Here is a 25700-nt window from a genome sequence, read left to right as displayed (position 1 = left end):
GTTGTGAAAATATGTTACGAGAAAATGTTATATGCACCTTGCCATATCGTCTCTCTCTCTTTCTCTCCAGTGGAAAATAATTCCAAGTTAACGCCAGATGTAACTTTATACTTTAGGTATAAAAAATGTTGCAGGCAGATGCGATGAAATAAATCCCACGACTTCAAGAATTGGAATATTAAATAGAAGAGCCCATCTTCGGGAAACAGAACCAGAATAAATGCAGCACAGGGTTGAATTGTTGGATCCTGAAGGTTCTTCGGAACTTTTATTCTTCCAATATCTCGGGGGCTGCTGCAATTAAGAGGGCTCAACCTATTCTCCAAGGCGACGAATTGAGGAGGGAAGCAAAAGTCTAGAGTCTTATGCTTGGTTGGACTAGAGGACCTCTAAGGTCCCTTCCAACTTTGTCATTCTATTAAGTTGGTTTCCTTCTTGCAGATGTTTGTTACCAGTCTGTATAAATGAGGAAATGTGTTTAGTTAATTTCTCAAAAAATAGACAACTAGAACAATTTACTCAGCTGAGAATCTTCCCACTTCATGGTGGCAGTCTTTTTAGACATTAATTTCTATTATCAGGATAGCACAGGTAGTCCGTCCTTCATGCATAACTCTTTTTTTAGTGACCCTTCAAAGTTAAAATGGCACCGAAAAAAGGGACTTACGACCGTTGAAGCATCCCCCGTGATACAAATTCAGATGGTTGGCAATTAACTCGTATTTATGACGGTTGCCGTGTCCTGGGGGGGGGAGTGTAACGTGATCCCCTTTTGCGACCTTCTGACCAGCAAAGACGATGGGAAAACCAGATTCACTTAACAACCATGTTACTAACTTAACAACTGCAGTGATTCCATAACAACCGTGGCAAGAAAGGTCGTAAAATGGGGCAAACCTCACTTAACAAATGTCTCACTTAGCATGGGAATTTTGGGCTGCCTGTAATTGTTTTAAATTTGGGACTCGGTTGTGGTCATAAGTTGTGTGGGAGGATTCAATTTTAGGTGCTCAGTTATGCTTCTTGTGTCAGGGCTCCAAATAGCATCCGAAAGTAAATCAGAGTCCGAGGCAAAGTATTGCTCAAAGTTCCAATTGATGAAGAGAGCCACGTTGGCACATCTGGGAAACCCGAATCTGAAAGCTTCCGGTTTTCCCCTCCCAGTTGAAAGTTCAAGATCTTGCCCCCACCCACATGTCCATCCCATGGTCCAATCTCCCACTGCCACGCAGGCAGCTTCCACCCATCCAGTTCCGGTCAGGTGCAGAGACAAAGTGATGACCTTGGCTTTCTAGAAAGAATGTTTTATGGCTACATAGCATCTAACTCCTTACAATCCCCCTTCCCAATTTCCCACATAGAAAAGGCAGTAGAAGAATAGAAAGTGTGGCAGGCCAGAGATCCGAAAGAAAGATGGATGCAGGCCTGATACTTTTGCTTTCTACTATGACCTCACAAAATAAGTGCATTTTATTCCTTCCGCTTCCCCCTGGGTAGTTTCTGCAAAGTATTGAATGCTTTTGTAGATTTATGGTACTACTGCTCAGTCTCTTAAGAGAGGTTAAGCCATAAAGGGAAAATAAAATTACCAGTAATTAAATTTAGAAGCAGGTGTGCCTACTACAGGAAATTTATTGTCTTAAAGTAATGTTGATTTAACTATGCAGGGAAGAAAAGGTCTTATCCCAACTTTAGAAAAGCCTGCTTTCACTCTTGCACACAGTAGTTTCCATTAAGACAATTAAAATAATAGCGCGTTCTGTGCTTTGCAAAGTAAATAGCATAATAGCAACGGAGTATTGGATGGTGAGTAATGAAATAGCTGCATTGCAGAGCTGACTTCACTGCAAAGGAATATCTCTCTCTAATGGAGCCCCCTGTTCATTCATTAAATGGACAATAACGTCTATTATGAGTATTCACTTAGAACTTCACTTTATTATGAATTCAGAATTTAGCACCGTCTGTTTTGAATTGGGTGCAGTTGGCTGTTTGAGAATGGTCTCTAAATTTCTAAAACTTGCACACAAACCATTGTTTGTCCTGGTTTATCCTCCAGTTATTCTCTGCTAGGCAAATGTAAGTACACACCTTCATAAATAACATTTCGCGGTCTGTGTAGCAATGCTGCAGATTCAATAATTAATCAAAACGTGATATAATTTCCGGGGCAAATTATACATCCAGGGTGAAACATTGTTTATGCAGCAATCTATTCGCTAACACGAAGAAACCTTGAAAGAAGCAAACGGCATATAACGTCATGTATGTTTAGTCGCTCTTAAATGAAAATCGTAAGGAAAGAACAAAATATGTTATTGATCTCCGTTAAGATTGTGCATTGATCAACTATTCAGGGCAAATTGGAAGGAAAGATTTCTACTAAAAGCCCTGTGTTCATTAAAGCTAAAAACACATTATATTTCTTACACATTCATTTAATTACATCCTTGGAGAATTGCAACTACTCATATAGGATATGCCATATGCTTATTAAAGAGTGCAGAGAAGAGCAAGAAAGAGGATTAGGGGACTGGAGGATAAAACAGATGAAGAACGGCTGCAGGAACTGGGTATGGTCTAGTTTAATGAAAAGAAGGACCAGGGGGAGACATGATAGCAGTCTTCCAATATCTCAGATGTTGCACAAAGAAGAGGGGGTCAATTATTCTCCAAGGCACCTGAAGGCAGAACAAGAAGCAATGGGTGGAAACTAATCAAGGAGAGAAGCAATCTGGAACTGGGAGAAACTTCTGGAGTGAGAACAATTAACCATTGGAACAGCTTGCCACCAGAAGTTGTGGGTGCTTCATCCCTGGAGGTTTTCAAGAGCAGATTGGACAGCCACTTGTCTGAAATGGCAATGGACTCACACTTATGATGGCTGCAGTGTCCTGGGGTCATGTGATCTCCCTTTTATGACCTTCTGACCAGCAAAGTGATTCACTTAACAACTGTAGCAAGAAAGATCGTAAAATGGGGCAAAATTTACACACACACACACACACACACACACACACACATTCTAATGCAGTGTTTCTCAACCTTGGCCACTTGAAGCTGGCTGGGGAATTCTGGGAGTTGAAGTCCGGGACATCTTCAAGTGGCCAAGGTTGAGAACACTGTTCTAATGGATGCATTGGGAAATTATGTAGTGCAATTAATGTTGAATATTTGGTGTTTCCTTCTCCCTTTTATGTTTAACTCAAACATTTAAGAGTCTTTAAAATGTCCCTTGTGCTCAGAAATTGGGGTATTACTCAGTAGACTGTACATGTTTGTGTGAATGGCAATTGACAAAAACTGTCAGAATACAATGAAATGCATACAATTAGACATTACAGTGGCTTGGGTTGATTTGACACAACTGTTCTTAAGCGAAAAACTGTATTGAAAGTGTTTATTATCTTTTTTCTCAGGGACCTCAGTGAAAACCAGATACATGCCATCCCGAGGAAGGCCTTCCGTGGAGCTGTTGACATCAAAAATCTGTAAGTATTTGCATCTTCTTTTATTCATTCATTTATTTTACACAGCACCTGTCTCAGACTCTGTGTAGCTTACAAGTTTAAAACAAGCACCCAAACAGCTCCTGGTGCACCCAAAAAAACACTCACTCATCTCACCAACAAAGCGCCCCCTCACCCAAATCCATGGGGAACAGCCATGCCTGTAAGTGCTAAAAGGGTTGGGGGGGGGGTCATAGGTAGGTAGGTAGCTAGACAAAGAGAGAGAGGGAGACAGAGAGATTTTTGACTGTTTACTAAACTTGCATTTAGGAATGGGCTACTATGATCTTTGGTAATGCATTCCCTATTCTTCTTCCTATGAGGAAGTTTGAAAATTAAACTGACAAACCAATTAACTGCAGTTAGTTACCCCAAAGATGCTTTTCCAAAAGGGCAACTGGACTTTCTTGTTTTTTTCTCCTTGAAAACATTTTCCTTCTCATCGAAAAGTTTCTTCGTACTCTGAGTGAACACAGCCAAGAAGCGGGTGTAGGAAAGCGATAAAGATCCTAGAGTGGAATATGGAAGAGAAGTCAAAAAGAAAAGAAAACATAGCGATTAAAGTATTGAAGTGGGCAAGAGATGATGGATAGATAATTTTTCGTTTTTGGTGTTGTTTGATTTGCTTTGTTTTTCCTCTCTCTTTTCTTCTTTTTTTTTTGTAGGTAGTTGGCATGATTAGAACTTAGGTAGAATAGAAAGAAATGTTTTTAACAAAGGACGACATACCGTATTTTTCAGAGTATAAGATGCACCGGAGTATAAGGCGCAACCAAGGTTTTGAAAAGGCAATTTTTTAAAAAAGTAGGTAGATAGAAAGAGGAATAGAGAGAGAGAAATACAGTAGGTAGGTAGGGAGAGAGAGAGTAGGTAGGTAGGTAGGTAGGTAGAGGGATAGAGAGAGAGAGAGAGAGAGAAATACAGTAGGTAGGTAGGGAGAGAGAGGATAGGTAGGTAGGTAAGTAGGTAGGTAGGTAGGTAGAGGGATAGAGAGAAATACAGTAGGTAGGTAGGGACAGAGAGAGGGTAGGTAGGTAGAAGGAGAGGAGAGAGAGATAGAATACATTAGGTAGGTAGGGAGAGAGAGTAGGTAGGTAGGTAGATGTTTCCAGGTGTATTTAGCCATGTGCTGGAGAAGGAAATCGCTGACAACCTGTAGCACCTAAGACTTTGTTTCTGCTGGCACAGCACTTGATCAATCTCATTCTCATCAACGACTCTAACTAAAGAGCTTTTCAAAAAGGAAAAAAAGTTTCTGCACTCTGCAAACCTCCCCAAACGGCCCGTTTTTCGTGAAAATGTGCCCATTTTTTTCAAATAAAAGGCATGAATAGCCTTGGGGGGGGGGCTCCTAGGGAGATGGGGGGGGAGCAAAAAAAAAGGGGCCGTTTTTTGTGAAAACGGGCTGGTTTTTGTCAAAAAAATTGCATGCATAGCCTTATGGAGGCTTATAGAGTGCTGCTGGGGGCTAGGGGGGCAAAAAACGGCCCATTTTTGCTCATTTCTGCCCTCCCCAGCCCCCAGGAGCTCTCTGAAAGCCTTCATAAGGGTATGCACGGCCATTTTGGTGAAAGGCGTGGGGCTTCAGGCGGCAGAAAATGCTGTATTTGTGTATAAGACGCACCAGATTTTCAGCCTCTTTTTTGAGGGAAAAAGGTGCGTCTTATACTCCGAAAAATACGGTAATTAAAAGCTAGAATAAGAGATAGAAATAAGAGAAAAGGGGAATTTAGTATGTACGCTTTTATATAATAAAATACGAGCAATAATAAGAGAAAACAGAACAATCGAATGATGACATTGCAACTTTATAAAAATATGTACAACTATTAAAATATATAAGTTGGTTGGAAGTAATAACTAATACTATAGTTTTATTTGTATTAGAATGTATGACACCCAGGGGCCACACTGTTCACGCCTTGATATGTCTGTAAAAAAATAAAAAATAAAAAATACAGTAAATAACTTTTAAAAAAGTTCTTTCGGTTCAAGGGAAACCTCACTGCAGTTGCCGTTCTTGGAAAAACACTTTTGGGACCGCCATGGCCTGGATGATGGAGAATCTCCATAGACCTGCAGTCAGTTAGAGAATGCTGAGATCGGAAATTAAACTAAAGTCACCAGAAGCTTAATAGTGGTGCTCTAAAACAACTCACTGAAAAAACAAACAGGCATTTTAAATCATACGCTGGCATGTATATTATATCAGAGTTGTGTAGATAGGGTGAAATACTGTATATTTTCCTCAGCAGTAGATAAAGTTGAGAAATTCAGGTTGTAAATATGAAATGTAGAAAGCATCAGTGGTGGGATTCAAATAATTTAACAACCAGTTCTTTCCCTAATAATTTCTTCCAACAACCAGTTCACCAAACTGCTCAGAAACGTAACAACCGGTTCTCCCCAACTGGTGCAAACTGATCTCAGCACTGGAAAGCATGCTATATATTTTGGCTACTTTGGATTGCTTTCTGTATCGATTAGTAAGAAATATAAAATTGCTCCAGTCCTGATTGCAATTCATGGAGAAGAAATTCCCTAAATGAAATAGGCCAGCCACCACCTTGTAGCAACCGTGGGTGGCAGTTTTACTGATTATTTTCTTCCTGAGTCACCCTGGCTCACAGTCCAATGGCTTTTCCCATTGGAATCCACTTTTTTCCCCTCCGTTTCCATTCAGGCTAGTAGAACCGTCCTTCAATCTGGTAGGAGACGCTCTTGTGCCTATGAGAATCTGTCTCCTCTCTGGGTTTTTAAAGGCTGAATTGACCATTTGGGGTCCATAATTGCAAGCAAACCTTAGCTGCCATTTCACTATGAGCACTTTAAAAAGAAGAAGAAACATTTTGCTCATTCAGATCAGCGGTCACCACCTGGGGGTCCGCAAGAAAAATTTGGTGGTCCGCAGAAAAGTTATTCACATTTTTTATATGGCACTAAATCCAGGGGCCTCAAACTGCGGCCCCTGGGAGGGATACATGCGATGAACGCTTGTGTTGCTGCAGAGAGTCTCCCCCTTCGGGGTCTTTTTGTGGGGGTCGGAGGGGGGCAGAAATTCCGACTTGGGGTCTGCTTCAGCCTCCTGGTGGGGGGCTTTGGGCGAAGGCTGGAGGGAAGAGCCGATGGTGATGAAGAGCCAGAGGGCCTCGTTCCAGTGGGACTGTTATCATGGCCTGGAACTGGCTGACCATCTCAGCCCACTGAGCCTCCAGGCGCCGGTATCTGGCCCTGCACTCCCGCAGGTCTTTCCTCTGCTTGGAAAGCCTATGCTCCTAGTCCTCAGTGAGGTGCTTCTGCTGAGCCTCTTTCGCAGTCAGATCCAATATGAGCTGAGCTGTTTTCCTAACTCTTTCTCCTGGTGGCTGCTTAGCTCCAGCAACTGCTTCCTGTTGGGGCCCTAAGGAGCCTGGGCGGGCAGGCGAGGAGGGGCTGCGAGGGGAGGGGTGAGTAGAGGCTGGCGAGGCGCCCCTCGATGTGAGTGACATCGAGTTGGCCACGCCCACCCAGTCACATGACCACCTAGCCACGGCCACCCAGCCAATCATTAGGCAGATCATCTTAGTGGTCCGCGGGATTTAAAAGTATGGATTTAGTGGTTTCTGAGGTCCGAAGGTTGGTGGCCCCTGATTCAGATGATTTTAAAACAGGAGGACATTATTCCCACATAGAATATGCCAAAAGAGGCATCAGTTTTATGTCAGGGGAAAACAGTTTGATTCTTTAAATGGAGTTAAGCAAAAATAATTTGGTTTTGTAGTCTGGGATTGATCCAACTGGATTTAATTTACATATTTCAACCGCCTCTTAACCATCTTTTGCTATTATTCCCTGCCCGTCGAGTAATGCAAAACGAAGAGGAAATGTTACGTTTAAATCACCATCTTGTTGCTAAGAAAGTGGACTGTGCCAAGTTTTATTCCAGGGCTTGATGCCAAGTGTAGAGAAAAATAACTTTTTGCAAGGAAGCAGGAAGTTTGAAACTTAATTTTCAACTTTTCCACAGTGGCATTTAGAAGGCATCGTGAAAAGAAATATTCCCCCATATATTTTTTTCCCCTAATGCACCTGAATTCTTGCCAATTGGGGAGGGGGGGGGGAGAAGAAATCCGCCTTTCGATTCTTTTAGGACAAGATTAGCTTGAGTGCACTCAATGCTGTTAAATCCTTTCCCTCTGTGTATAATACGGATGATTTAGGAGGAGTCGTGTCAGAGCTGATTTATATATTGATAGCTCAGGATAATAAGAAAGGAGCCAACGTTCGCTCACCCTTTTATAGATGGACCTGTAGGCTGCATTAGGCAAATTTGACAGCATTAAAAGATTTTATCAATTTGTCTGAGAACAATTTTTCTTTTGTGTTGTGTCAAGTGATAACATTCCATGCCATCATTCTAATTTAATGTCTTTGATAAATGGCTCCAGAGGTTAAAGAACTAGACTGGTTTATTATTTCAGCCATTTAAAATTTAAAAAAAGCCTATTAGCTTAATTGTTAAATCCCCTTAATGATTGAAAATGGCAAGCTCTTTAGAATATGTTTGTGTATTTAAATGAACTGCCACACAAATATTGCACTAAACGGTTTAACTGCAATGAACTGCAAAATCATATACACATTTTTGGTTATATAAGTATTACGTTGCAGGAACAAAGTAGGAAAAGAAAACCCACGTAATTTTTAAATATAACTTCTCTTGCACAATTGGAATTGATAAAGAATTGCTTCGACCAGGCTCAAAAAAGTAATTGTGAGAGGGACCTTGCAGCCTTAATGGGCCATCCCTTAAACATGAGCCAGACGTGTGTGGCAGAAGCCAAAAAAGCTAATACAAGCCTTGGACGTAGAAACTGAGGCAGAGAATCGAAATCACGTGAAGTATCGCTTCATAAAGCCTTTAGTAAGGCCACACCTGGAATCCTGCTTCCTGTTTTGGTTGCCACATTACAAAACAGAAGTTGAGACTTTGGGAAAAAGTGCAGAGAAGAGCAACAAAGATGATTAAAGGCCTGGAGACTGAAACACATGAAGAACGGTTGCAGGAATGGGTATGGCCAATCTAGAGAAAAGAAGGACTAGGGGGGGACACGATAGCAGCATTCCAGTATTTGGGGGGTAGCCCCAAAGAAGAGGAGGGGGTCAACCTATTCTCCAAGCATCTAAGGGCAGGACAAGAGACAAAGGATGGAAACTAATCAGGGAGACCTGGAATTGAGGAGAAACTTCCTAACAGTGAGGACAATCAACCAGTGGAACAGAAGTTGCCTCCGGTAGTTGTGGGTGCTCCATCCCTGGAGGTTTTTAAGAAGAGACTGGACGGCCACCTGTCTGAAATGGTCTGGGGTCTCCTGCTTGAGCAGAGGCTGGATTAGAAGACCTCCAAGGTCCCTCCCAGCTCTGTATTCTGATCGATAAGATAAAATGCTAAATTTCAATTAGAGCTTGTAGTAAATAGAAAATAACTAGAAAATAAATCTGTAATCCCCCTTCCCAAATCCATTAACTTTTGAAACACACCCCCAGATGGCCAAGGGGTCCATAAACCCTAAGTTAAGAAACCCTGCTATAAGGGTTGCTGTCAAAATTATTTCTAAGAAGTAATAAAAACACGAAAAGAGGATTGGGTTGATTATGTGCCATCAAGTCCGTATCTATTCGAACGTTTCTCCATGAGGAGGAGCAAGACAATCCAAAGCAGCACAGATGCGACTGGAGAAGTTAGAATAGTAGAATCGGAAGGGACCTTGGAAGTCTTCTAGTCCAACCCCTGTACAAGCAGGAGACCCTCTAGCATTTCAGGCAAATGGTTGTCCACTCTCTTTCTGGAGGCCTCCTCTGATGGAGCACCCACAACTTCTGAAGGCAACTTCTGTTCCACTTGTTGATTGTCCTCACTGTTAGGAGGTTTCTCCTTAATTCCAGTGGCTTCTCTCCTTGTTTAGTTTCCATCAGTCATACCTTCTGGTGCTTTGGAAAATAGGTGGATCCCCTCTTCATTATGGCAGCCCCTCCAATGTGCAGTCTTCAATATCTCGGGGGCTGCCACAAAGAAGAGGGAGTCAAGCTATTCTCCAAAGCACTTGAAGGCAGGAGAAGAAGCAATGGGTGGAAACTAATTAAGAAGAGAAGCAACTTAGAACTAAGAAGAAATTTCCTGATAGTGAAAACAATTAATCAGCGGAACAACTTGTCACCGGGAGTTGTTGGTTCTCCATTGCTGAAAGTTTTCTAGAAAACAAAATGGACCACTATTTGTATAGGGGTAATATAAGGTCATGTTTCATGGACAGGGGGTTGGACTAGAAGACCTCTAAGGTCTCTTACAGCCATCTGATTCTGTGAAAACTCAAAGACCGGTTTTGAAGGCCAGAGTTATTACCTGACTACTTGTGTTAGAGTCCAAGGCTCAGGAACTGGGAATTTCTTGCTTAAACGTAGAATGGTGGACATGACCACAAGTCCTGTGGAATTAAAGGGGCTGTAATTACTTTTTAAGGAGCCACCAGGAAACATTTTGCTAAGGAAATGTTCTGAACTATGACACTGGGATTCCCAACATGGGTAGCATAACTTCCGTGTTCCATTATCGCTGGGGTGTCCAAACTTGGCAACTTTAAAGCTGGTGGGTTTCAACTCCCAGAATTCCCCAGCCAGCATAACTTACTCTCTTGTAATCCCTTCCTCTGCAATCTCTCCACTTAGATCAGAGGTCTTCAACTTGGGAACTTTAAGACTTGTGGACTGGGAGTTGAAGTCCACAAGTCTTAAAGTTCCCAGTTTGGACACTCCTGCATTAGCGTGACAAGGGTCCAAGGGTCTGAGGTGGCGCAGTGGTTAAATGCAGCACTGCAGGCTACTTCAGCTGACTGCAGTTCTGCAGTTCGGCTGTTCAAATCTCACCGGCTCAAGGTTGACTCAGCCTTCCATCCTTCCGAGGTGGGTGAAATGAGGACCCAGACTGTTGTTGGGGGCGATATGCTGACTCTGCAAACCGCTTAGAGAGGGCTGAAAGCCCTATGAAGTGGTATATAAGTCTAACTGCTACTGCTATCCATTTCTCACTTCCTTAGTGAAAACCTTAATCTTGGTGGTGTATTTAGAGTTAAGGACACTGGAAAATAAAACATGCTTCTTAGTAACACTCTAGATCCAAACTATTAGATCAGCCGAAGCATATATTGGAGGTTCCCCCCCACCCTACTTATTCACGACATAAATGCAAAAGATTAATCACTCCAGCTCATGTCAAAATACACTCAGGAGCCAAGCTTTATGGACCTCAATTTTTTGCAGAGTTACCATTTAAATAAATATACTGTATATATTTACTTCTCACTAGTATCTAGTTTGCTAGCATGGCGTAGAGAAGGAAAGCAAGTTTAGCCGTTTTTATATTCATTTTGCTTCCAAGATAATAACAGTGTAGATCAAGATAACAAATACACATATATTATGCGCACACACACACAATCGGATAAATTTATTAATCCAAATTTTGGATGATTCAAATCGTCCTTGACTTACAATAATTTATTTAGTGACCCTTCCAAGTTACAACAACACTGAAAAAAAGTGAGTTAGGACTGGTTTTCACCCTTATGATCCTTGCAGCCTCCCCATGGTCATTGGCCACGTGATCGGAATTCAGAGGCTTGGCAATTGCTCATACTTACGACGATCCACTTAGCAAATTTGGCCAGAAAAGCTGTAAAATGGGACAAAGTTCACTTCAGCGTGGTCTCACTTGACATAAACGTTGGACTCAAAGGTGGTCGTGAATCCAGCACCTCATTTATTAGCTGCTCAAAAACAATAGAGAGGTTTGTTGCTTGTATTGCAATATTCATCATTGCCCCTGGTTTGAATTAGAAGACGTAAAAGGTAAAGATTCCCCTCGTACATGTGTGCTAGTGATTCCCAGCTCTAGGGGGCGCTGCTCATCTCCGTTTCAAAGCCAAAGAGCCAGCGCTGTCCAAAGACGTCTCTGTGGTCATGTGGCCAGCATGATTAAACACCAAAGGCACACGGACCTTCCCATCAAAGGTGGTTCCTATTTTTCTACTTGCATTTTTCATGTGCTTTCGAACTGCTAGGTTGGCAGAAGCTGGGACAAGTAACGGGCGCTCACTCCGTTATGCGGCATTAGGGATTCGAACCGCCGAATTGCCAACTTTTTTGATTGACAAGCTCAGCGTCTTAGCCCCTGAGCCACCGCGTCACAAAACGTAACCGTTCACAAATCTGGTTATGGGGTATTTGTACCTTAAATGTTTGAATTTAGTACCGCACGGACCCCACCCTGATCAGCTCTATATAACGCACGTCAAAAGGCCACAGCCATCTCCCTGCGCTGGGCTTTACCTTCACGAAGTGCAGGAGGCAGGGATTTTAATCCAGGGTGAATTAAAGAAGGCAGCCGTGGCAATGTCTGCGCCCGAGGAGTTTGGAGAGAGGCTGCCTGAGCGAACGAACGAAGGGTGCTCCCCCCCCCCCCAGCTCTCCTCCTGCCAAGGATGGGGGAAATTAACATGCAGCTGCAGCTTCTCTGATAAATGGATTCTGTTGGGTCACCGAGGGGATGGACGACGTTAAGTGATTTACAGCCCTTTACCTTAATGAAATTGTTTCAGCAAGATGACGCTGAGAGCCTTTAATGGATAGCTTTTCTTGATGTAATGAAATTGCATTCCTTTGGCATTTAATATAAGGTGCAGTTATTATTTACTGGAGCTTTCCCAGGGCTGGGGAAGTGGTTTATTGCGCACGGCGTGCAAAACAAGAAGGGGTTTTTGGTGACCGCATCCAATCCAGGAGGCCGGGGGACTTCCTCCAAGCGCCCCGGGAGTCCGTCTCAGTTTCTACGGCCGGCCTTTCGTCTTAAGGAAGCCCTTTTTCTTTAAGCCACCCAGTGTGTAGCCTCCCCCCCCCTGCTTCACCTCTCCTCTCCTCCTCTCTTGAACAGGCAACTGGATTTCAACCAGATCAGCTGCATTGAAGATGGGGCGTTCAGAGCGCTGCGGGATCTGGAAGTACTGTGAGTATCATCCTCTTATCTTCTCTCAAGTGGGAAGTTGGGTTCTAGGAGCTTGCTGGGTGGCTCAGTGCCCCGAGGCTTTAGCCAAAGGATGCACGGAAGAAGGGCATTGCGATGCAAACAATCTGACACGTATGGGAGGAAGGAAGCGATTCCTTCACTCCCAACACCGTCTGTGCTTATGCAAGGCAAAGCAAACTCCTCTGAAAAGCACATTTAAGGGCTTGGTATCCATGCGTTCCCCATTGTTCAGATCCAACACCGTTCTGTTCTTTTTCCATTTCATTGTTTTGCACTGAGCAAAGTGAAGCTTTGACTGCACTTAAGAAGCTTTAGATCACAGCAAGATATGAGCTGGTCCTGGTACGCTTTGGGTTTTTGACAGATGTGGTTTCCCCTATGAATAGAATAGAGTAGAATAAGAATAAAGTAGAATAAGAATAGAATAGAATAGAATAGAATAGAATAGAATGAAAATAGTATATAGAGTAGAATAGAAGAGAATAGAAAAGAAGAAAATTATTATTAGCCAAGTGTGATTGGACACACAAGGAATTTGTCTTTGGTACAGATGCTCTTGGTGTACATAAAAATATGTAACAGAATAGAATAGAATAGAGAATAGAATAGAATAGAATAGAGAATAGAATAGAGGAATAGAATAGGACAGAATTCTTTATTGGCCAAGTGTGATTGGACACACAGGGAATTTCTCTTTGGTGCAGATGCTCTCAGTGGACATAAATACATAGTAAAGTGGAGTAGAGTAGAGTAGAATAGAGTAGAGTAGACTAACAGAACAGAATAGCAATAGGAATAGGAATAGAATAGAATAGCAAATGGAATGAGACTAGACTAGAATAGAAGAATAGATAGAATTCTTTATTGGCCAAGTGTGATTGGGCACACAAGGAATTTGTCAAATTGTACTAGGAACAAATAAAAACAGTATAAATGGAAAGATACAAGCAACATGATTATAGTCATAAGTGGGGAGAGATAGATACTAGGAAGGAAGGGTGGGTATTAATTAGTGAATTAATTAATTACGGATGGGTATTTATTTACCTTGAGCAAGTTCCTTCACCAAGCTGCTAGTTCTGGAATCGTTTAAGAGAAGTCAATAAGACTTCCCCCCCCCAGATATTAAGAAGATAATACCAAAGTATTTGTGGAAACTTGCTGGTATATGGTAGAGCATTTCTGCCAAACTTCTTTCCAACTCTTGGGGATAAATGATAGTAGACCATTAATTTTCATCCAAGTAAAATCATTTGCATGCTGTCATGAAACAACCAACCGGTCTGAATTCCAGGCTCCTTGGGTGAAGAAAACGGGGCTTAGTGATCACTTATTAAATATGAAATTTCACTACAAGACCAGGTCATCGGTATGAACCTATGCAGATGTTCTTTTTAAAAAAAAAGTCTTAAAAACTAGTTAGGATGATCCAAATCATTTTAAAGTATGCACCGTTCTACTTTTCGTATTAAGAGTTTTTCTTCAAATATTCTGCGCATTTTAAAGAGAATTCTTTTAACATGACATTCAGACATTTCTGTTGGTATTAGCACATATCTCACGACAGACCAATGTATCTGCATTCAGGTACATTGTCTGAATTGGACCTGACCATTAGTAACCTCTTTGGAAAGGACTGCGCATCTATTTTGTTAAGGTGGGCACCTTATCTACAAGTTGTAAGAAAGAGAAATCACCTTTCTGTTCCCCCCTGCATTATCTGTAAAGAAAAATATTTCTTTTACAAATCTGGAGACTTTTCCCCCAGCGGTCTCAACAACAGCTCATTGTCATAATGATCATTTTAACTATTTAAACTATTTAAATCTGTATGCCAGTGTATCTACATCCAGCTATGAAATCAGTGTGACCTGCTTATCACTTTGCTGATAACTTTTGATACAGGTAATTCCATCATTGCTGAAGTTTGTGATGTAAATGCTGTGATTATTTCTTTATGACACCCACTGGCTCCCTGCTAAACAGTCCTATAAAGATTTAATCTGAAAGCAATTGTTTGTTTCAAGGAGAATTTACAAAAAGTAGTTCTTAATTTAATGCAGTGTTTTTCAACCTTGGCTACTTTAAGATGGGACATAGATGTTTAAAGACAACTCAGCTAAATGTTGGAAGTGCCACCAAATACCTGGATCTTACTATCATACGTGGTGGACATAAGTATTGGACAAAGATTAAGATAGGGTTGGAAGAAATGACCCAACAACGTATTGAGTTGAAGCCAGAAACATTTCTGCTAGGAATTCTACCTGAAATTTATTATAAAGAGAATGTATATTTAATCATTCCCTATTGATGAGAAGGTGATGAGGAAAACATTAGAATGTGCAGAAATGAACAGATTAACATTAGCAATTAAGGAGAAAGAGCAAACTGAATATTATAGGATTTGGGAAGTATTTTACCAATGCCTGGAGAATAAAAAAGGAGTTTGGAAATGAAGAAGGCTAAAAAATAAATAGAAAATATATTAAGGTAGAGATATAAATAAGATGAAAATTGTTAGTATGTGTATGATGAGAATAATGAGGTTCAATGTCAATATGATATCATCACTGGAAGATATTAAGAAGAAAATGGAGAGTTTTTTTTAATGTTTAATATATTATAATATTAAGTTTAGGGAAATAATGTTAATATGAATGTGAAAGATGTGGCAAATGAGGAATGAAGTGAATGACACATTGCATAAGGAAAGATGGAACGTTTATCTTTGTAATTGAGAAATAAAAAAAATCTTTTTAAAAAAAAGTGATGTGTGAACTTCAACTGGCTGGGGAATTCCGGGAGTTGAAGTCCACACGTTTTTAAAGCTATCAAAGTTGAGAAAAGTTGATTTAGTGACTATAGAGACTCTTATCCAGACCACGGTTGTCCCAAAGATGCTTTTTCTTCAAGAGGCAATTGGACTTCCTTGTTTTTCGTTGAAAACATTTCGCTTCTCATCCAAGAAGCTTCTTCATGTCTTCAACTCTTCCGAACTGCGGAAGCTTCTTGGATGAGAAGCGAAACATCCACGAAGAAGAACAAGGAAACCCAGTTGCCCCTTCTAAAAGCTCCTTTGGGATTGATTTAGTGATAAACATTGCTTAAGTAATTAATATTTGACTATGAGAAGTGGGGACTAACTCATTTGAAATAAGACTCTTCTACCGCATTCTCAGTTGAATGCGCATTAGGAAAATCCCTCAAGAAATGTTTCCAGTTATGAACACAAGTCTCATAACTATATAAATGATATAGATGTTTAACATAATTGAATATTCTTACATCTCTTCGTTGATCTCTTTAGCATAACAGAGATCACTTTAGAATAACAGAGCTGGAAGGGACCTTGGAGATCTTCTAGTCCAATACCCTGCCCTAGCAGGAAAATTTACTTCAGACAAACGGTTGTCCAGTCTCTTCTTAAAAACTTCCAGTGTTGGAGCACCCACAAGTTCTGGAGGCAACTTCTGTTCCACTGGTTGATCGTTCTCACTGTCAGGAAATTTCTCCTTAGTTCCAGATTGCTTCTCTCCTTGATTGGTTTCCACCCATTGCTTCTTGTCCTGCCTTCAGGTGATTTGGAGAATAGGTTGACCCCCTCTTCTTTGGGCAGCCCCTGGGATATTGGAATAATACGCTATTAAGGGTTGTTTTAAGGGTCTTGATAAACAATACTCTATTAAGGGTTAAATGTCTTTCAGAAATTATTTCTTATTGCTTATAGCAAGCAAGATTTAAGACTGATCCACATGGATCGCACTGACCTCTTCCAACTGTGATGGGGTGGAGGATATGATCCTCTGCTCACCTTTAGCATACATTGCATATATTTTCATATTTTCTGCTTCCATATAAAAAGTTGTGTTTTCTGTCTTGAACTGCTCCAGATGTGCTGGGCTTCACATCTGCAGTATGACATTTCTAAGGCTGCTGTTGGCATTTTTTCCCCTTCAGTTGCTGAAGTGACTGTTTCACTCAGAACAACGTTCTCCGAATTTAATGCACAAAATCATTAAAACCTGCTAGTTCTCTAACTGACCTGGGTATATGAGTGGCATGGCTCGAACTTTCTGTTCAGACTGAGGTTTCTTGTTGTCAAAGAGAGAACTATTTTCTTTGTCATATGTATATCTCTCTCTCTGTATCTCTATATCTCTATATCTATCTGTCTATCTATCCATTCATCCATCCATCTTTCTATCTTTCTATCTTTCCATCTTTCCATCTTTCCATCTTTCCATCTATCTATCCATCACCTCAAAAATTTAATATTGGTTACAGAGTTGAAGCCTTGGTAACTGCATATATGTGCACATAGTAAATGGCTTTAAAATAAACAGCAATCAGTAATAAAATAAATATAATAAATAATAAAGTAAACAGTAATAAAATAAACAAAATCAACTAGACACAAGAACAGTTTTTCCCCGAACGCCATCGCTCTGCTAAACAAATAATTCCCTCACCTTTGTCGAACCATTCACTAAGGCTGCAATACTATTACTATTAATCTTCTCATCGTTCCTCTCACCCATCTCTTCCCACTTATGACTGCAGGACTGGAACTTCATTGCTTGCATTTTCATTATTATTATGATTGTTTCCTGATTGCTTATTTGTACCCTATGATTATCATTAAGTGTTGCCCCTTATGATTCATGATGAAGGTATCTTGTCTTTTTATGTACACTGAGAGCAAATTCCTTGTGTGTCCAATCACACTTGGCCAATAAAGAATTCTGTTCTGTTCTATTCAATTCTGTTCTGTTCTATTCTATTCACTTTCCCAAGTGACACTCCCTATTCTCTGTCTCATCCACTATTGAGTAAAATTTACCACTGTGAGTAAAATCACAGTGGCATTGCGGCTGTAAGATTTGCTTGGCAGGTAGAGGGTTTCTACTTTGACGTCCAGCAGAAACATTTTTAATTGCTACTGTAGTTGCTATTGTTCAGCCCCAGGTAAATACAGGAGTATGTCTTCGGCAATATTTATTCTATTTCACAGCTTTGGTAGCATTTTTCCAAGCCGAGTGTTGATAAAAATATTGAAATTTGTTACTTTTTACTGCATGTCAAAAACAAATATTATAGCTACCATGATGTTACAATAATATTTCAGCAGTGTTCACGATGACCTCAACATTGTTAAATTCTGAATTTTGAGGCACTTTTATCTCTAGTTCCAGATATTTTGTTGATTTTATCTGTTTATATTTATTTTACGTTAGCAATCTTCGGTTTGCCATGTGAAAAGGTTGAGGCACAGGAGTCTTAATAAAAAAAATAAAAAGAAATAATCTGTTCATTTCCTGTTTTCAAAAACAGGGCCAGGTATTTTGCTTCCGTTTATGATTTTCTTTCTTTCTTAGTGATGGAGTGCAATATTGTTCATAGATATAAGAGTAACTGGAGACATTTGTACCTAAATAAATAAACAAACACCCTATTGTTGATTTTTTTTGCAGCACTCTCAACAATAACAACATCACACGGCTCTCGGTGGCAAGTTTCAACCATATGCCCAAACTCAGGACTTTGTAAGTAATTGCAATTTCCTACTAGAAGAGGGTTGAAGTCTGAGGATTCCTTTTGAGACGTCCTTTTCCCTTTATAGAAGCACCAGATTAAAGTTTTGGGACAGACTAAATTCTGCTCCTATCGGCTGATGAGGCGGGATTTTAAGAAGAGCCACCTTCGAGAAAAAAATGTATAATTTTAGAAACTCTGAAGGGAAATAAAGTTTTGTTGAAGATGGGGAAAAATTCGCTCTTGTATGCTCAGAAGTGAAGGAACGTGGTGGCTCAGTGGTTAAGATGCAGAGCTTGTCGATCAGAAAGGTTGGCAGTTCAGCGGTTCGAATCCCCAGCACTGCATAACGGAGTGAGCTCCTGTTACTTGTCCCAGCTTCTGCCAACCTAGCAGTTCGAAAGCACGTAAAAAAAATGCAAGTAGAAAAAGAGGAAACACCTTTGGTGGGAAGAGAACAATGTTCCATGCACCTTTGGCCTTGAGTCTTGCCGGCCACATGACCACGGAGACGTCTTCGGATAGCACTGGCTCTTCGGCTTTGAAACGGAGATGAGCACCGTCCTCCAGAGTTGGGAACGACCAGCACATATGTGCGAGGGGAACCTTTACCTATGCTCAGAAGTAGCATGTTAATGACATTCAGGCCAATAGAAAAATCCTTTCTTTGATTGGGGTGTGTGCTTGTAACCAAATATTGATAATACTGGGAAGAATTTAGGAGAGATTGATATTTAAAGTAGTACAGATATATTTGATAGAATTAGTGGTATCTTGTGGAATTAAATAAGTCATGTTTCATTTAATTTCACCACTCCATCTGTGACTGGCTGTCAGGTATGATAAATGAGAAATATTTAAAAAGAAAACAATTAAGCCTCACTGCTTAATTAAATCGAAATACTTTTTCCAGATTCTTCCTAATATAAAAAAATATGAGGCCTCTCAAAATTGTTTTAATTGAATCTCATTGGCCTTTGCCCTCCACTCCTCAAGATGAAACTTACGTATGTGTGAAATACGCCTAAATATATTTGAATAAATTCTAATCCATGTTAATTTAATGCAGTAGCAAAGTTGATGCTCCCAAAAACTGGATTTTAATATTAGACAACAGCCTCGGAAATAAACAATTCCTTTTGGGCAGGAATGAAACATCGCTTCCCAAATGAGGAGGGCAGGAAAGTATTACATTTTAACCTTCAATCTGAGTCAGTATTGCAGGCATAAATAAAAGCATTCTATTTATCTCATATTCTTTCGTTCACTTTTCATTTTGTGCACTGACTCTGTTTGTGTGTGTGTGTGTGTTTTCCCCAGCCGCCTGCACTCCAACAACCTGCAGTGCGATTGCCACTTGGCTTGGTTATCGGACTGGCTGCGTCAACGACCCCGAGTCGGCCTTTACACTCAGTGTATGTCTCCCTTACACTTACGCGGACATAACATAGCTGAGGTCCAGAAGCGAGAATTCATCTGCAGCGGTAAGACCAACCGGCGTTTAATAGTTGCAAGACGAGATTGAAAAACCACCTTTGCATGCTAGTCTCACTAATAAATTGTCCATGGGAGTCCCCTGGAAATCCACTTTCCCAGGATTCTGAGTGGTGCAGTGAAGGCTATTTCAGAAAGCTGACTTAGAAGATGGACTTTGAAATCTTGGTCTCATCCACTTTTTACTTTGTAGAAATGCAGTCAGCACAATTAGAAAGGTTGGAGGGAGGAGGAAAGGAACCAATATTCTGGCCCTTATTTACGTCTCTTGGTTCTTCATATAGCAATTCTTTTCTTCCTGATAGAAGTTATATCGACTCCTAGGTCTACAACAACTTACGTTATAGAAGGAGGAGGAAGGCTTGACGCTACAGATTTGATGGCCGCAAACTCTTGCTTTTTCACAGTAACAATGCAAGAGGCGAAATTATGGCTCTGCGGAGTGCCACATCCCCATCCAGAATTAATAACTCACTTCTGCACAAAAAATAAATTTAAGAAGCCTGAATGGGGACAATAAACAGGAGGCGCGTTGCATATTTTACCATCTGTGGGTTTCTTGTTCGCTTGTCATGAAAGAATCATGGAATGACAAGAGATTCTTTGCTAACATTTGTCTCTTTTTCTCTGTTCATAACTTCCAGATGAGGAAGAAGGCAAGTTCACTTTTTAATAATAATAATAATAATAATAATAATCCTCTGATGATGCCAAATGCAGACTTTGCAAAGAAGCTGATGAAACTGTTGATCACATACTCAGCTGCTGTAAAAAATCGCGCAGACTGATTATAAATTGCGGCACAATTCAGTAGCACAAATGATCCATTGGAATTTGTGCAAAAATTATAATATCAAAACAGCAAAAAACTGGTGGGAACATCAGCCTGAAAAAGTCACAGAAAATCAGATGGTCAAGATCTTGTGGGATTTCCGTATACAAACGGACAAAATACTGGCGCATAATACACCAGACATCACACTGGTTGAGAAAAATAAGGTCACAATCATAGACATCGCAATACCAGGTGATAGCAGGGTCGCCGAGAAGGAACATGAAAAAATCGCAAGATACCAGGACTTAAAAAATCGAAATTCAACGACTATGGCACAAACCAGCAGTGGTAATTCCAGTGGTAATTGGCACACTGGGTGCTATTCCAAAAGCACTGGAATTATATTTAAAACAGTTAAAAATTGACAAAATCACCATCAGTCAAATGCAAAAAGCTGCACTGCTTGGATCTGCACGCATATTACGAAAATACGTTACGACGTCCTAGGCCCCTGGGTGGGGCCCGACTAGTAACCAATGCCAAATCCGGCGAAACAACTGGCCACTGTGATACAATTGTATAATAATAATAAGTAGCAGCAACCCATATCAACCATTAGCACCAGTCAGTAGTATTTGTGACACATCTATAAATGTTCACTTGACTGAGTTTCATGTTTAATGAATAATAATATCAATTGTATCATCAGTTAATTGCCAGTCATTCTTACTACATCCCAGTTGCCCAAAACTGATGTATAAAACTGTAACGTGGACCGTTTTTTTAAAAAATTCCCCCCCTAAGAGCCGAGGTGGCGCAGTGGTTAGGGTGCAGTACTGCAGGCCACTTCAGCTGACTGTTGTCTGCAGTTCAGCGGTTCAAATCTCACCTTCCATCCTTCCGAGGTGGGTAAAACTGTGGGGGTGATATGCTGACTCTATAAACCGCTTAGAGAGGGCTGAAAGCCCTATGAAGCGGTATATAAGTCTAACTGCTATTGCTATTGCTATTGCTAAATGTTTTTGATGGTTGTGCTTGATGAGATGCTCTGGAGATAATGTCTAAAATGGATGCACAGGAAATAATGCAGGCTTGCTAATCTTTCCCAAGTTGGATTCCTTCCAGATGTCTTGACCAACTCCCATAATTCCCCAGACAAAAACTTGTTACAATAATGCTTAGGGTCAGTAGGGGAATAAAACACGCACTTTGAACATGGGTCTATTTCCTCCTTTCTGGCTGATGGGATACTCTCATTCTGAACTCCGCTCTTTTCTTTTTGCTGTTGTTGAACTGTTCGTGCGAAAGAAGGAACGGCGCATGTTGAAAAAACGTTATTTGCTCTTCTACCATTCAAAATTAAAATAGAAATAGGTTAAGTTAAAGGTTCCCCTCGCACATATGTGCTAGTCATTCCCGACTCTAGGGGGCGGTGCTCATCTCCGTTTCAAAGTTTCCGAAGAGCCAGCGCCGTCCAAAGACGTCTCCATGATCCTGTAGCCGACATGACTCAACACCAAAGGCGCACGGAACGCTGTTCCCTTCCCACCAAAGGTGGTTCCTATTTGTCTACTTGCATTTTTTACATGATTCTGAACTGCTAGGTTGGCAGAAGCTGGGATGAGTAACGGGAGCTCACTCCGTTACGCGGCGCTAGGGATTCGAACTGCTGAACTGCCAAACTTTCTGATTGACAAGCTCAGCGTCTTAGCCCCTGAACCACTCTGTCCCTAATAGAAATAGAAATACCCATAAATAATATATTACTCAAGGTACATTGTTTGAAATCTGAGTGTCCCTGACTGTGGTTTTAACTCATCTACGGTACTTGGTGGGAGTATCTGGTGTGAGTTGTTGTGGGCATTTTATATTCAGAAGGTTGGGAAGGGTCGAGTCCTTCTGGGGTTGCCTTGCAGCTCTAGAAGTGGCCATTTGTTGCTGTTTTCAGGTCACCAGTCTTTTATGGCTCCCTCCTGTAGTGTGTTGCACTGCCCCGCTACCTGCACCTGTAGTAACAACATTGTGGATTGCCGAGGGAAAGGCCTGACGGAAATCCCCACCAATCTTCCGGAAGCCATTACAGAAATGTAAGTAAACAAGGTCTCCCTCCTGTTATCCAAGGTTCGTGTAATCATGAAGTGGACCGCAGAGAAATATGGCATATCTTACTAGCAATTTAACTTTCCTGCGAATGAACCGATGTGGGTTTGATAGGACTTCGTATTTGTGTCTGCGTAGTTGCATCACTTGAACTGTTGACGTTGTTGCTTGCAAAAGCTTTCGGTCCATCAAGAGAGGTGGATTCCTCACAGGTTCCTCCCAAGACAACTTTGGGGAGAGAAGGAAGGGGCACTATTTGTCCCTGCCCAAGTACACTTAAGTAGCAACTCCAGATTGACATCATTGATGAGCTCCAGGAGTTCAGTATATTGACTGTTAGATATCGACAGCTCAGGATTTATGACTTTAACCCTATCAGTGGGATTGCCAATGAAAATACTGCTTGTTTTGTCAGACAATTTATTCATTCATTATATCAGATGTAGAAGGGCACCCAAGTGATTTTAGAATAGAGCAACAGAGTTGGAAGGGACCTTGGAGGTCTTCTAGTCCAACCCCCTGCTTAGGCAGGAAACCCTACACCACTTCGGACAAACAGTTGTCCAATTTCAAATGGTTGCCCAACTTTGACATATGACGTGTTGCAGAAACGTTCGCTTATCTGTGGAGTGTAGAAGATGACCAATTCCATTATCCTTGCAATTAATTCCATATTGGGGGGAAAATACACATGATTGTGTTACTCTCTTACCTTTATCGCACAGAAAATATTAATGTTTAGAGAGGCATAACGCAGGTCACGGCTACCATCACCTCAATTTCTTTGAGTGTCAAACCTCCGTACCTCAAGAGACCACAATTATTTTAACATAAGAGGCTTTTCGGGAACTGTGGTGGCTCGACTGCTAACAGTAATAGGATATCAAGAAAGTATATAAGCAATAATACCATCAGTAATATACAGAGAATGCACTGTTGTTGCAGAAATGGAAACGTTATGTATAACAAAGAAAAATGTATAATAAAATTTATATGTGTGTGTTGTGTCTGTATGTATACATATGTCTGTGTGTATATATGTGTGGGTGTATATATACACACACACATATACATGTGTGCAAATAAACAAACAAACAAACAAATTAATAAGAAAGTATTCCGGTATTAAACAACCCCATAGTTTACAATTGCTATGCTGGTTTACAAATTATTTATTTTTGGCAATCTTCTTTCTATCCTTAGTTAACAGCCGTTTCTACATTGCAATGAAATAAGGTTAAGATTAGCTTCTTCCTATAAATGTGTCACCGCAGCCTAAATTCAGGGATAGCTTTTGTTTTTCCAAGTTTCTGGCAAGATTTTTAACCTTTCGTTTTTCTGTTTCCCATGAGTTTTTCCAGCACATTTTTATTCATTCACAGTGCAGGGGAAAGTGCTATTGTGAAAACAGACACCGTTTCTATAGCTATGGAAGAAACCCTAGAAACCGTCCCAAATCGATCATTTTTTATCAACCCCATGCAATTCTGAAGGGTCACTAAATGTTCTGTTGTATTACATAGGGCGTATATCTGTGCATTTTAAAACCTTTTCCCCCCATATGGGAGTGAATCCGATGTTAACCAAATACAGAGTATGTTTATCTAATATATTTCCTTGTATCTCCTTTCTACAGATGAAACCTAACATGTCTTAGAGTATGCCACAGATGCAAAACAAGATTAGTACTTAATGGGGGATTATCACTAAATCCTTATATCAAATTGACAGAATATTTTTTCGGCATTGAAAATTAAAAACAATTGCACTTCATTCTCAGGGTGTAACTTGCCCATGTTTTTATACGGTGTTTTTTTCTCATGGACGTGGGCCTCAATTATAATATCTTATTCCCCTGGGATGGGTTTTAGAGCATCCAGTGTTATTTTCCTTCTCTTTCTGTTAGACGACTGGAGCAAAATTCAATCAAGGTCATTCCACCGGCAGCTTTCTCACCCTACAAAAAGCTCAGGCGAATGTAAGTGAGAGATGCTTCAGAATTTCCATAAGAAGATTGTGATTTATGCTAAGTCCTTCCTTCCTTCTCTCCATCTTTCTTTCTGCCTTTCTTTCTCTTTCTTTCTTTCTTCTTTTTTCTTTCCTTCCTTCCTTCCTTCTTTCTTTCTTTCTTCTCATTCTTTCTTTTTTCCTCCCTCTTTCTTTCTTTCTTTCTTTCTGCCTTCCTTCTTTCTTTCTTTTTCTTTCTTTCTGACTCCCTTTCTCTTTCTCTCTCTCCCTCCCTCCCTCTTTCTTTCTTTCTTTCTTTCTTTCTTTCTTTCTGCCTTCTTTCTTTCTTTTTCTTTCTTTCTGACTCCCTTTCTCTTTCTCTCCCTCCCTCTTTCTTCCTTTATGCCTTCCTTCCTCTTTCTTTCTTTCTTTTTTCTCTTTCTTTCTTTTTCTCTCTCCCTCCCTCTTTCCCTCCCTCCTTTTTCCTTAATGCCTCGCATTATTATTATGATTTAAATATTTTCTTTCTTGATAACACAGGGTACAAAATCATATTTTTAACAATACAAGGGGAACATTAGTTTCCACAATATTTACAATATTTTAATAAATTGCTGTTTATCCTTTTCATTCATGGTGAATTTATTGACACTCTTCTCAATCTTAGTCACTTTTAAGAGATGTGGAGTTTGCCTCCCAGCGTTCCCCAGCCAGCAAGATTCCTCAGAGTGGCTAAGGCGGAGAAAGGCTGCCCTGCTTGTGTTAACTGTAATATCTTTTCTCGTTTTAGTGATCTGAGCAATAATCAAATCTCAGAGGTCGCCCCAGATGCCTTCCAGGGTCTCCGCTCTCTTAATTCCCTGTAAGTATCCCAGCCGCCTCTCCTAGGGGCTACCTTCCCCTCTGGTTCAATTGAGAGAGATGCTTTTGATGGCTAGGGATTCGAACCGCCGAACTGCCGACCTTTCTGATCAACAAGCTCAGCGTCTTAGCCACTGAGCCACCACGTCCCTCTTTGTGGCCTCTTAATATACTCAAAATAGCATTTGATGTTTTTAAATCAGCTGCTTAATGAGAATATGCTACAGTGCCTATTTACTCAGACAACTGATGAGAGTAGCAAATGTTTAAGGAAGCCTTTTTTCTTTGGTTTTGAAGGATGCCCCTGGAGCATGTTATGAATGGAGACTATCATTCAATACTCCCATTTGCAGCATCCTGCTACGATTACTTTTATTATCATCATCATAATCATCATTTAACCCGTCTTTAAAGCGGCTAA

The 25700-nt window shown here is 40.6% G+C and overlaps 1 protein-coding gene across 3 annotated transcripts in view; it reads left to right on the top strand.

Moving 5' to 3' along the window:
* Positions 1 to 25700, top strand: part of SLIT2 (slit guidance ligand 2) — a 191913-nt gene that overhangs the window by 108851 nt on the left and 57362 nt on the right. For all 3 annotated transcript variants that reach the window (XM_032224369.1, XM_032224368.1, XM_032224367.1), the window contains exons 5-11: positions 3420 to 3491; positions 12475 to 12546; positions 18042 to 18113; positions 19423 to 19586; positions 22320 to 22458; positions 24378 to 24449; positions 25209 to 25280. In XM_032224369.1, the coding sequence (XP_032080260.1) occupies positions 3420 to 3491; positions 12475 to 12546; positions 18042 to 18113; positions 19423 to 19586; positions 22320 to 22458; positions 24378 to 24449; positions 25209 to 25280 (663 nt within the window). The remainder of the gene's footprint in view (positions 1 to 3419; positions 3492 to 12474; positions 12547 to 18041; positions 18114 to 19422; positions 19587 to 22319; positions 22459 to 24377; positions 24450 to 25208; positions 25281 to 25700) is intronic.

The sequence above is a fragment of the Thamnophis elegans genome, chromosome 9 (genome assembly GCF_009769535.1).
Source record: "Thamnophis elegans isolate rThaEle1 chromosome 9, rThaEle1.pri, whole genome shotgun sequence".
Lineage (NCBI taxonomy): Eukaryota > Metazoa > Chordata > Lepidosauria > Squamata > Colubridae > Thamnophis > Thamnophis elegans.
This window is presented reverse-complemented; position numbering and strand designations above follow the sequence as displayed.